This window comes from Danio rerio, chromosome 2 (assembly GCF_049306965.1).
Source record: "Danio rerio strain Tuebingen ecotype United States chromosome 2, GRCz12tu, whole genome shotgun sequence".
In the NCBI taxonomy this organism is placed as follows: Eukaryota; Metazoa; Chordata; class Actinopteri; order Cypriniformes; family Danionidae; genus Danio; species Danio rerio.
Window position 1 is genome coordinate 59,855,001 of NC_133177.1, and position 14,190 is coordinate 59,869,190.

The window sequence follows — 14,190 nt, forward strand, 5'->3', positions numbered from 1 at the left end:
GGCATGCTGCAAAACATTTTCATCTTATGTTTTGCTGATGACATCACCAGCGACTAGTCGACGTTGACTGTACTTTGATAACATGAAAGTCGACTAGCAAAAATTTAAAGTTGTAAACCCCTAGTCTGCACTCCCAAAGAGCCTCTCTCGCCTCCAAAAGCCACCACATTGAGTTCATTGTGTTTCGTCTTCTGAGGCGCAACTCATTTATTAGAGAAGAAAAACTCCACAGTGGCTTCTACAAACGCACTAAGCGAAGTTTATTTATAAGCTAATTTGGAGAGGATCGCGTGATTATGATTGCTTGCAGCCGGCCTCACGTTATTCAATTTATGATTCACCAATCAGACGATTCCTAAGTCACTATACATACCCTCAGTTCCATATCACAGCCATCTTTGTTTTCTAGAATCCCCCCTTCCACCCCTACTCCTCCTGCTTTCCTAGATGGGTGGCACGGTGGCCCAGTGCTTAGCACTGTTGCCTCACAGCAAGAACGTCACTGGTCAAACACACTCCACTCCATTTAGAAAGAATACGGTACCATTTACAGAATAAAAAGCCTAAATTTTGTAAAATATGGGAAACTTTCATAAGATACTTGGAAGGGAGAAATGGAACAGTTGTTTGATGCGGATATTGTTAAAATCATATGGCAGCTCCCATTTTCAGTAATCTTTCTTACGGGTGTGCACTACAGACGGAAACTGACGGGTGAGGGGGTATTATAGGGTATTATTTTCGTTGCATACTGTGATCTATTTTGTTTGAGTTTGTATATATTTTGTTCTTCTTTTCCTTCTGTAATGATAACTAAGTTTTTTTTTTCTTTTCTCTGTCAATTCAGATAATGGTTTACATATTCATATGTAGACTCTGTAAATTGTGTTAGTAGACCAAGGGAAAAATTGTATGTACGTGTGTATGCGTGTGTGTATATATGTGTATGTGTATGTATATATACATATAGACATGTAGTTGTAATATAATCACTTGTACCTAATAAGTATAGAAGGAAATATTTTGTTTTAATTTATTTTCATTTCTTTTATTTAATTTTTTGCATAAGTAAAATGTGGAGGATCTTTTTTTATATATTTGCAAACATTCTGTAATTGTACATATTCTTCCAATAAAAAAAAAATAATAATAAAAAAAAAAATGAATGTCACTGATTCTAGTCCTTACCAAGCCAGCTGTTGTTTCTGTATGGAGTTTACACGTTCTCCCCGTGCTCACGTGGGTTTTCCCCGGGGTTCCCCAATTTCTTCCCACCGTCAAAAAACATGTAACTTAAGTCAATTGACTAATCTAAATCAGCCCCATGGACGTGCTCCTAGTAAGTAGTCATCTCTTAAGAGCACTCACTATCTGTTCATCAGCTACTACAGCAGGGGAGTTCTCCAGATCTACCTGAGCTCAAACTCCCCTCTCGCTCTGCAAATGGGAGGGAGCCCCGGGCTTGAGGATCTTATGAGCTCAGGGCTCTCTCCCGGTACAGCATGCTAAACAAGCTTTATAATCATTCATCAGCTAAGAGTGAACTCTTAAAACTACATTTCTCTGACTCATATTAGCTCCATTTTAGCAAGAAGTGATGATTTAGTTCTCTTCTGTTTCTCATTGGATAAAAACGCAGCTGTATACACAGATGTTTTATGCAATATTCCAGATTTACACATAAGTTGTGTTTGCATCATTGGATGGAAACTAGGGTTGTAACGGTATGAATTTTTTACGGTATGATAATCGTCTAAAAAAATACCGCGGTTTGACGGTTTCGCGGTATACGGTATGTTACAAATGTTACAAAATAATAGAACAGTGAAGCAAATTTGACTTTTTCCAAATAATATATTTTTAGTTACTATAAACAACACCACTTACAATGAACAAATAAAAAAATAAGAAAATAATAAATAATGTGTCAAAGTCCAAACAAACATGGTGCAAATCCTCAGTAAAAATAGATATAAATATTTACTATACTATAAATAGTTACATAACGAAACTAGATTCAATATGGAACATCCTTAGGTTTTATGTGCCAGCATGGATATGGTTGTCTGTGGATATGGATTTGGATATGGTTGTTTTCAATGCAGACAAACAGCTGCACCTTCATTTGCGTCTTTTGAAAACAGCAAGAGCAGCAGTTGGTCTTTGCTGTGTCACTGTTTTGTCATGTTTCTGTGCTGCTGTGCATGCAAAAGTACTTAGTATGAGAATTATTTCATGCATAACTTTTTTTTTTTTGCGTTTTATTTAGCCGCGTATAAATGTATGCCTATCTCTCATTCCGTGTTGTTCAAAAAGCTCATTGTTGGTCCACAAACAAAAGTGAAACCTATGCTTATTGGTTGTGATATAGCGAGTTTGAACCAATCTGGGCATGGAGGAGGGACAATGCATCAATGTATCATGTCTGGTTTGTCCGGAGACACAGTGACGAGCGTTTCTTTGTCAAATCAGCGTTGTCAAATTTTGATGACGTAACCGCACTGATTCCGGAGCCTCTGTAAGTCCGCGAATGTTACGCACTGGAAAGCTGAGATTCTCTTCTTTATGCCAATCTTGGAATTGTATGAATCGGATCAGCGGATCAAAAGTTATTAAACATTTAAGAGCAATACTTATTTTTAGCCGCGGGCGGCTGTCTCGGTCTTTAAGGGTTAAAACCGTTGATATGCAATTGTTCATGGTATGATAATCGTGCACGTTCAAATCGTGGTAAACCGTCATACCGGTATATTGTTACAACCCTAATGGAAACACAGCTAAAGTCAAAGTAACATCCTCCAGTCATGATTCTACTTACGAAGTAGATGTCAGTGTTTGCGGCGAGCTCTTCCTCCAGAGACTCTCGGCTCTGGCTCTGGGACAGCGGATCCGCTGGGGGAAGCTGCGTTTGAGGGTTTGCTTCTGCTGATTCAGCGCTTCTGCTTTCTGCTTCTGGAGGATCTGCCGCCGTCTGCTGCTCGGAGTCTGCTGGAGGAGGATTTTCCTGATCATCTGGAGCTGAAGATGCTGTTTGAGTCTCCAGATCATCAGCAGGGTCTGAATCTGCAGGAGGAGGAGGAACCATCTCCGTCTCTGCAGCAATGCTAAAAAAAAAAGACAAGAAATAATGGGCAAAAATGATTTTGCTGAACAATGCATACAATGTTGTGCAGTTCTTAATTTGTAAATTGAGAGGTCCCGGAACAGATCGGGGTAACAGATCCGGCATGTTGCCCGAGGATGGAGAGGTACCGCACACGAAAGTGGAGAGCGGGGGACGGGTTGGTGGTTGGTGTGGTGGATGGCAGAGGGGTGTCGCTGATGAAAGTGGGCGGGGCAGGGGTGTCGCTGACAAAAGTGAAGAGGGTTGGGGAGTCACGGAAGAAAGTGAAAGTGAACAGCGGAAGGGGGAGGAGGGCGGTTGAGGAGGAGGATCAGTAAAATGAGGTGCCAGATCAGATTTCAGGGGTGCCGGATCCGGCGTGTTACGACACAAATTAAGCCCTGATGTTTTATTCTTGAATTATTATTCTTCTTCTTTTGTATATGGTGGATTTTAGGTTCTACTGTAAATGGCTCTTAATCTAAAATGTTAATTAAAGAAAGAATAAAAAAGCACTGTGATGGCAATCTATTCATAGTAATTGAGAAATGTAAATTAATTTCTTATTTTTATTGTACTAAAATAAACGTTATTCAAGAGATAAATATAAATATTAAAATATAGTTTAATATTAATTATAATAAAAGGTAAAACATTGTATTTATTTGCAAAAAATGTATAAAAATAATTGCATCTTATATAAATATAATAATACATACAGTTGAAGTCAGAATGATTAGCCCCCCTGAGTAATTCCCCCCCAGTTTATTTTTTCCCTCAATTTCTGTTTAACGGAGAGCAGATTTTTTTAAACACATTTCTGAACATAATAGTTTTAATAACTCATTGCTAATGAGTAATTCATTTATTTTATCATTGCAATGATGACAGTAAATAATAATTTACTAATAATTCTAATAATTTTGTCCTTAAAATGTTTAAAAAAAAATTAATAACTGCTTTTATTCTAGCCGAAATAAAACAAATAAGACTTTCTCCAGAAGAAATAAATATTATCAGACGTTCTGTGAAAATTTCTTTGCTCTGTTCAACATCATTTGGAAAATATTTCAAAAATAAAAAAAAAATTAAAGGGGGGCTAATAATTCTGACTTCAACTGTATATAAAAATGCATTTATTTAATGAGGGATAAATGAAGAGTTCAGATACAAAAACCAGTGCCAGAAGAAATTTCATTTAAAATGAGCATTTTTCTTAGTCTCCTATGCTTATTTTCAGTTATTTTACATTAAAGACAATAAAAATAACCTATTCTATACCATAACAGTGAATGACTAAACCTGCACAGAGGAGTCTGAGAAAACAATGTTCATTTTAGAAGACTATTTCAGATGGCACTTGGAGGTTTTTGCATCTGAACTCTTCAAATGTAATTTATGTTTGTAAAAATGAAATATTTGTCTATATATATAATCAATATAACAATTACATTAATAACAAATAATAATTACTTCATTCTTTTTTAAATAATATTTGATATAATAATAATACGATGACAAATGCAATATTTAAGTAGTATATTAGTTATTTGTAATGAAATGTGTATTTATATAGTGCATTTTTTGTGTATTGCCATACACCCAAAGCGCTTTACAATCATGAGGGGGGGGTCTCTCCACACCACCACCAGTGTGCAGCATCCACTTGGATGATGTGACGGCAGCCACAGGACAACGGTGCCAGTGCGCTCACCACACACCAGCTATTGGTGGAGTGGAGAGACAGTGATAGAGCCAATTCAGTGGATGGGGATGATTAGAAGGCCAGGATGTGTAAGGGCCGATGGTGGAAATCCAGCCAGGACATCGGGGTTACACCCCTACTCTCAGTGGCGCAAAAAGGGGGTATGCAGTATATGCGGCGCATAGGGGTGCCACACCTGGGGGGCGCCATTCTGCCAAAACTATTTTTGAAATTATCCATATTAAAAGTTTCAAATAATATATATATATTTTTGTTAAAAATGTTTATTTAGCATTTTATACGCGTATAACATTTGACAGACTATTTTATTTCACTTTTAGCACTTTTAGTCAATTGTTCTTGCAAAGACAGACCTTACACTCTCACAGTATGCATGTAAGAAATAATTGCAATGTTTTTTTGCCCTTTAGGACTCCCATGTCTATCATTTTTTTTTTTTACAAATGTACTACAAAAAGTCCAAAAGCAAGGCTAGTCAAGGTGCTATAATCATTTAGTGAGGGAAAATTAAATTGAGAAGAAATTTGGGGTGGTATGAGATGCATTTCTTTGCGACTTAACATGCTTAATGTAATTATACCTTTTACTACTTTATACTATTTCAGTTGTGTTCAGAACTGCGAAACTGTATTTTTTGGAGCATGTTGATATCTTTATGAAAAAATATCTTTAATTTATTGATGGAAATATTTTCCACATTTTATCACTTGTCTGTTATAAAATATAGTTGGATTGAAAGGGCACGCAAAAGTTGAAGTCGCATACCCATCAGTAAATGTGCAGTTGCGCCCCTGCCTACTCTTTACAAGAGGTGCCATGGGATTTTTAATGACCACAGAGAGTCAGGAGCTGAGTTTAATGTTTCATCCAAAAGACGGCGCCCACTGACAGTGCAGTGTCCCCTTCACTTTACTGGGGCATTAGGACTCACACAGACAAGTTGAGCACCCCCTGCTGGCCTCACTAACACCACTTCCAACAGCAACCTAGTTTTCCCATGTGGTCTCCCATCCAGGTACTGAGCAGGCTCAAGCAGGTCTTGAGCTGCAGGGTGATATGGCTGTGCAATGATTTTTCATTGATCATTTTAAATAATTACTTTTATTCATCACATTGTTTGTTATACTTAAATATTTCAGCAATTTACCTGCAGATCATCTCACTATTAATCAACCTCACTTTGTAAAGCAAAATTATTTGAAATATTTTAGCTAAAAATAACATTTTGGAAATCACTGCCTTAACCTACAAACCAAAACACTGCTCTGAGATCAGTTTCAGTAGAACAAACAATATTTTTTACTCCTATAAAACTGCTTCTTGATTTAAATATTTGTACAGTATATACAGCGGGGAAAACAAATATTGAACACGTCACCATTTTTCTCAGAACACATATCTCTAAAGGTGCTGTTCACTTGAAATGTTCCCCAGATGTTGATAACAACCAAAGAAATCCATATATGCAAAGAAAACAATCTAGTTAGTTTACAAATGAAGTTATGTGTAATAAAATGAAAAGACGCATGGAAAAAGTATTGAACACATGAAGAAAGACATGGAAAGCCCAGACAGCAGCTGAAATCTCTCAGTAGTTCTTCAACAAGCCTCAGCCCTTCCTCAGTGTAAATGAATATCAGCTGCTTCAGTCCAACATCTACATCAGCAGGAGGATAAAGATGAAACCAGAGTGGACATTTCAGCAAGACAATGATCCAAAACACAGCCAAGGAGACTCTCAGATGCTTTCAGAGAAAAAAAAAATCAAGCTGTAGAATGGCCTAGCCAATCACCTGATGCAAATCCAATAGAAAATACAAGATAAAGCTCAGATTTTCTAGACGAGACCCACAGAAGCATCAAGATTTTGACACTCACACCTGAGCAATGCATGCGACTTCATTCTCCATATGAGAGGCGTCTTAAAGCTGCAGCACCAAAACAACCTTTAAAGTATATAAAGTATTGAACACATTTCAGTAGTTCAGCACTTTCTCCTGTGTCATCAACTCATTTCTCAGATGTTTTAGTATGGTTTTATTTTTATGTTTGTATTGTTTGGGTTTTTACCAATATCTGCTTAAATTCCATGTCAACAGCTCCTTAACAGAAATACTATTCCCAGGAAAAACATGACAATGTGTTCAATACTTATTTCCCCCCTATATATGGACTAGAAACAATACAATAACACAAAGTGAGGACTGCATGTTTTTGCAGTGTACAGACTCACATCCTTGACATTTTCTTAAGAAATCTAAAAACAACAACTCTGACATTGATATCGCTGAGTCCTGTGTTTAAGCTGACAGACAGACTGAACAGAACTCCTCAAGTCTTTCCCTGATGTATTAGCAGTGACAGAAGTGCTGAGTTTGAGTGTTTAGCATGAGTTCAGAACAGATGGTCAGCATTAAAGCCGCTCAGCAGCACAGATGGACAAATCCACACCTGAATACCACAACACTCTTACAGTAAGGGCTTCTGGGTAATAACAGACCAAAACTGCTGATTCAACAATATCATTCAAACGACAACTAAAAACCCCGTCTCTGCCGCAAACACCTGAACCCCTGTGAACAACCCAAACCCCCAGTGATAGCATCAACTATCAATTGTGTGTATTGCCTCTTCTTTCAGAATTGACTAATTCCTTCTCAATTGTAGTCACTTTAGACAAAAGCGTCTGCTAAATGACTAAATGTAAATGTAAATATAGCTGCAAGCAGCAATTAAGGGGCCAAGCACTTTTGGCCAAAAGGTGGCGCTGCTCCAGAAGTTTTTGAGTTCTTTCAGGGCATGGGGTTGAAGATGCATACCATGTTTTGTAATGATATGTGAATATGTTGGTAAACTATAGCATTTTTGGCCAAAAATCGAAATGGGCGACGCCCAAAATGGCTGACCTGTGAAAATCAGACATCATTCGACTCGACATGCTCTGCCGGATGTAATGAGACCAGTTTTCTAAGTTTCGGACGAAAGGTTGAAACGTTATAAGCAAAAAGCAAGTTTTTTGTATCTCCGCAACACTAGGGGGCAGTGCGCCGAAACTCCGCATATAACCTCAGACCCTAGTTGTCATAACACACATTAGGTTTGGGGTGAATCGGTGAATGCGTTACGGAGATATCGCCTTAAGTCCATTTTTGCAAGTTCTTTGTTAAATTTGATTGCAAGTTTAACGAAAATGGTTGGTCTAATCAACTTGAATTCCATAACTTTTGGTTGGCATGGTCTGTAGATCAAGTGATTTAATTTTGGTGAAAATGGGAGAAACGGCCTAGGACGAGTTCGATCAAATAAGTTTTTCGAATAATTTAAAATAGCGTGAAACAATTCATGACGGCAAATGACGTCATAGGGTGCGTTTGAATTGGACTAAGCCAAGGAATCAGATGAAAAAAGAATTTTGATTGTAGCCCATTCGGTTCAAAAGTTATCATGATAAACGTACATGAAAGTTTGGACAAGTGGTGGCGCTAGAGAGTTTGATTTTGAGACTTCATATTTGGTCTGATAAATGATAAGACTGTCCTCTATCATTACGCCAAATTATACAACCTTCCCGCATACGCCTATAAGGGCTGCCATTCAAATCTGGCAGAAGAAACGGAAGAAGAATAATAATAATAGGAACTAGGGATGTAATGGTACTGTAAATACCGTCATACCGCAATATTAATTTTTTTCGATATTACCGAAGTCGCATGACTCTGTAAAACTATAGGTCTTCTGAGAAAATTTGCTCAGGCGAATGAAGCGAACAGGAGGTAGCGAAAACTACAATTCCCATCAGCCCAGGCTTGACCATCATCCCTTGCGGTCTGATGTCGCTACAGATCCTGTAATGCGGAAATGGAGTGTGCTGCTAGAAGCGGGGATGAAAAAGAGCTGGAAAACTCTAAAGCGGGTGTTGTCGCCGCGCGCGTACTGAATAGCGTTGTTGTCGCGCGAGTTCTTATCAGCTGTGTTGAATAGCTGAATGTACTGAATAGCGGTGTTGTCAGCACACTGTTCAGATTGATGCAGACATGAGATCTCTATCTCACTCATGGTTTGTCCTCTCAAGTGGGGGAAAGACAATGCACAACGTTACCCACTGCTGTCAACCTGGGCCAAGTCATATCTCTCTGTCCCAGAAACCTCAGTCCCAAATGAGAGGGTTTTTTTCTGTTGCAGGGGACATTTTAAATGCCCAGAGATACCAGCTTTTACCAGATTATATTTATATGATAATTTTCCTTTAAACCCATCTCTATCTAAGTGAGTGAGTGATTAAATGTTGAATGTGATGAGTTTTCAACAATACTAAATTGAAACTTTATTTTTTTACATGGTTTAATATTTTTTGTTATTAAAATTGAAGTTCCTGTTTCAAAGCTTACAGATAGATGGCTAATTTGTATGTCATTGACACTTTTGGCACTTTTTTGGAGTATTTTCATAAGTTTTGTTTTTTCCTGTAAATGATTCAATAAATACCGTACCGTGACATTCATACCGAGGTATTACCGTACCGTGAAATTCTGATACCGTTACATCCCTAATAGGACACTAACGGATCCAATAGGTGCCTACGCAACTACGGTGCTTGGCCCCTAAAAACACAGACGTATTCCATAAATCCATCAGAAATGGCACATAGTCCTTTGTGCGTGCTATTTTAGCATGATTTTGGATGTAATAATCTTAATCTTACATAATATGCGTAAACATGACACGAATTAGGATGCAGTCAGAGAGACGGCTGATAAAGGATAATGCACAGCCGGACTAAACAAATCCCAAAATATATCCCCTATACATTTACAGTCATGCATTTGGCAGATGCTTTTATCTCAAATGCACCATTTGTTCATTTTCTGGAAATCTTAAGAAAAACTCAAAAATCCCTCATGGGTGATTTATTATTGTGTGCTGTAAATGACCCTTTATGTTTCTTTAAATGCAAATGAGCTGCCAAACCACACCCCTTTTTTTTGGAAGAGAGTGGGGCTTTTACAGCTTGTGCTTCTGTATTAATTTTACTGTTGAACATGAACACATTTACACAATTGTACATTTTTTGACCTCAAGAATCATTAATCTCAGTCATTTATATAAAGGAAAAGAAACTAGGAGAGAAACTACACTTGACGTTTATTTGGAACGACAAGAGTGTGAGTAATTAACAGAACTTTCATTTGTTAGTGAACTAACCCTTTAAGAGTATTTAAAATGATAGTTCACCCCAAAATGAAAACGTTCTCACTATTTACTCTCCCTCCTGTGGTTCCAAACCTTTACGAGTTTCTTTATTCTGCTGAACACATAAGAAGATATTTAGAAGAATATCATTAGCATAAATGAGTTCACCCTTCACAGACCTCTCTTTTAAATGAATGCTTTCTACAGTATGCTTTACAATAATATATTTGTACATATACATTTTATTAGTAAGTAGCAAAAACAAAACTAGAACTAATCTTACAAAAAAACAAACAAACAGAAAATTATGGTCTAATAATTAGTACACCCAAATTAATATTCATTTATTAATTTTCCTTCGGTTTAGTCCCTTTATTCATCAGGGGTCGCCACCGTAGAATGAACCACCAATTATTCAGGCATATGTTTTACACAGCGGATGCCCTTCTAGCTGCAACCCACTACTCGGAAACACCCATACACACTCATTCACAAACACACATTCATACATTACGACCAATTTAGTTCATCCAGTTCCCCTATAGCGCACGTGTTTGGATTGTGGGGGAAACTGGAGCACCCAGAAGAAACCCACACCAACATGGGGAGAACATGCAAACTCGGCACAGAAATGCCAACTGACCCAGTCAGGACTCTAACCAGTCAATTTCTTGCTGTGATGCAACAGTGCTAACCACTGAGCCACCTTGTCATCCCACCAAATGAATATGTTGGGGGAAATATAAAATATATTGCAATTTATACAGGAAAAAAATCAAGAGAAGCTTAAAAAAACATATAAAATTTGTATTAATAGTTTGTTTTAAAGTATTTGAATTTAATTGTATTATCTTTCTATTCCTAAAGTTGTTCTGTGACCAAACTCTTATTTTCATGAACGCAACTGTTGAATAAAACTGTTTTGATTTGACCACAAATTATTCACTCAGAAATTGATAAAATTACTAATTTTCAATGGTAAGTGCACTCATTCCTGCTGACAACTCTACTATAGAAGTTAATGATTACATTTTCAGCATTCTTCAAAGTATCTTCTTGTGTTCAACTGGAGAAAGAAATATAAACTGGTAAAACAAGTGAAGGAACACTGAACTGTCACTTTAAGAATGTGAAAACAGAACAATCCTGAGTAAGATGCTGATGTTGCACTGTGTGTGTGTGTGTGTGTGTGTGTATTGCAGTGTCTGACGTACTGTGTCTCTGGATCAGTGTGTGTCTGAGAGGCGTCTGTCTCTCTGTCGTCCTCGTCTTCTTCTGTTTCTCTCTTCACCTCCACCTGTACAGTGATGGTCTGCTGATCTTCTTCATGCACATCCACAACCTCATGAGTCCTGCCATGAAATAAACAAACAAACAAACAAATAAATAAATCAATTAATCAATTAATTAAATAAATAAACAAATAAATGAATAAATAAATAAATTAATTAATTAAACAAATAAATAAATAAATAAATAAAAAGCTTTTATATCAGGCAGAATGATGACTTTTCTTTCTGTTATTGTATTGTTTCCAGTCTTCTTGTTTAATGAAAAAAGCATCACAATTATTTCATGATTAAACCACATGATTCTCTTTCAGATCTGTTTTTGACCCATAAAAAAGTTGCAAAAAGAACGCCTTTGCCTTTGAAACATTAATAGCTAGAAGAAGAATTCTTATGGAGTGGAAATCACCAATGCCACCTAAACTGTCACTTTGGCTTAGTGATGTAATGCGATTTTTGAAAACAAAAAAATATAATATTTTCTCAGAGGATCAACCAAAACATTTTTCAAAACATGGGACCCTCTAATAATTCATATTGAGACTAATGTACTCCTCCAACCATAAATTCCCAACCCCACCCACCTTTTTTTTATTTTTTATTTTTTTTTATTGATTGATTGATTGATTTTTTTGTAAATTTATTTTTATTTTATTTTCATTTTTATTAATATTAAAATATATTTTTTTATTTAATGCATTTCCTTTTCATAAAAGTTTTCATTGTGTTAATTTGTTTCTTTTTCAAATTTATGTATGGTTCAACAAAAAAAAAAAAAAAGAAAAAACGAAAATACCTTTGTAATTGAATACCTTTAATGTACTGTACCTTTTGTCAAAAACACAATAAAAAAATAAAAAGTAGCAAAAAGATTATTATCCTTCCTGTGAAATATTAATTACTGTTAAACAGAGAGATTTTTTTTTTATTTCAGCACATTTCTAATCATAATAGTTTTAATAACTCATTTCTAATAGCTGATATACTTTATCTTTGCCATGATGACAGTAAATAATATTAGACTAGATATTCTTCAAGACACTTCTATACAGCTTAAAGTGACATTTAAAGGCTTAACTGGGTTAATTAGGTTATTGTACAGCAGTGGATTGTTTTGTGGACAAGCAAAAGCTACCGTTTCTCTAAGGGGGCTATTAATATTGACCTTAGCGGCTTTAAATTTGGTTTAGGTCACATTTTATCATAATGTACTATTCAGGCTATTAACAAACTATTAAACTATTACAGTTTTTCTTGTTTGCTTAGACGTGGTTAAAGAAACTAGGTTCCACTTCATTTTCATTATCAGTATCCCAGCAGAGCAGAGGACCGGTCTTGCAAATGTGTAAACCCTTTCTCATTGGGCTGACACATTTTCCCCACCATTTTTCAAAACAGTTAACACGGATGTCATTCAAGCAGTCCAAACTCCATTGATTTAGATGGTTACCAAACAGAAACCATCTATTCCAAACCATTAGAAACTACCAAGATCAGTGTGAATTCACTGAAGCACCAGGTTGACACTGCTTCACACTAATCATCAATTAGAAATCAGTCTGCGAACATTAAAAACAGTGGAAGGTCTGTGTTGTTCTGTGCCAGCATGGATGGAGGAGGTCAATAGTGTCCTATACTCCCAACAGATTTGACTGTGTATTGGTTTACATGAGTTTTCTCTAATATTTACAGTAATTTATTACTTCTGTCAGTTTTTTTTAACAGTATTTCAGTTTTCAGCCTCAGTTTGAAAAATGTCATGAATTTCAATATAAATCTAATCAAAGCATTTCTTATTCTTGATCCAATTCTTGGAAAAAGGCAAATTTGACAGCCCAAATAGAAAGACACGGGCTGTTTCTCAATATGTGTTCTTGTCTGCACTTGCGTTCTTGTGTCTTCGTGAAACGTCATCAACCATCGCCAAAGTACTGTTCCAATTTAAAGGCTGTAGCTGCATCCCAAATCGCATACTTATGCACTATTCTACACCATTTTGTAGTATAAATAGTGTAAGTAGTGCGTTCACACTGAAAACTCTTAAAATAATAAGTGCACTTTAATTACCCGGATGATGCACTCATTCAGCCGCTAAAATTAAGTGTGTAATGATGGACACTTCACGCACTCAACGACCGCAGGTTTGCTTACGTAGCGGAAGGGGCGGAGCTATCGGACGCACATGTTGAATAACTTTATTTATTTTGGATGGTGAAAGCAAAATTCTCCTACGAGAGTGATTATAGCGCCTCCTGATGGTGAATGCGGCAATACTCACGGCAGGTATTATTTGATACAGTAATTCTGTTGTTTATTTCACTGATTTGGCAACCGTCAAACGTCATCAGGGAAACGGTTTGAATTTCCGCTTAGTAAAAAAACATTAGTGTGCCATTTGGGACGACACTACATACATATACTATCCTGTTGAGTGTGTAAGTGCATAAGTACATAGTGCATGAGTGCATAGTGTATAGTGTGCCATTTGGGACGCAGCTATTTTCTCAATATGCGTTCTTCAGCGGTCTTGTGTCCTCGTGCAACGTCATCATCAGCTGCCTAAGTTCAGTTTCAATACTCAAGACCGCAAGTACGGAGGACGTGTGAAACTTCCGGGATGTGATCTTGATATCGAGGACGCACTGATGCAGACTTGAGCACCGAACTCGCTCTGGAAGTCCCAGAAGTCATTGCGACTGGACGTAGGAAGCGCAGCATTTTATTTAGATTTATTATTAAAGTTCAGAGATATCACTTATTTACCTCAGGAGTTTCCCTAAATGAAACGGTGAAAGTAAACATTACCATTGACATCTTAATAAAGGAATAAACACATTAAGGGTTGTTTGTTTGTTGAAAATCGTATTAAAATTTGTTTTATT

The 14,190-nt window shown here is 36.7% G+C and overlaps 1 protein-coding gene across 9 annotated transcripts in view; it reads right to left on the reverse strand.

Annotated features, from left to right (window-relative positions):
• The window catches only part of pip5k1cb (phosphatidylinositol-4-phosphate 5-kinase, type I, gamma b), a 123,005-nt gene that overhangs the window by 17,177 nt on the left and 91,638 nt on the right, over positions 1-14,190 (reverse strand). For 6 of the 9 annotated variants that reach the window (NM_001365187.1, XM_005171464.6, XM_005171463.6 and 3 more), the window contains exons 15-16: positions 11,234-11,371; positions 2,819-3,104 (exon numbers count right to left, since the gene is read on the reverse strand). In NM_001365187.1, coding sequence (NP_001352116.1) covers positions 2,819-3,104; positions 11,234-11,371 — 424 coding nt within the window. Of the gene's footprint in view, positions 1-833; positions 3,105-11,233; positions 11,372-14,190 lie in introns of those variants that run through there. The other 3 variants (XM_073909703.1, XM_073909712.1, XM_073909725.1) reach the window with 1 other exon arrangement.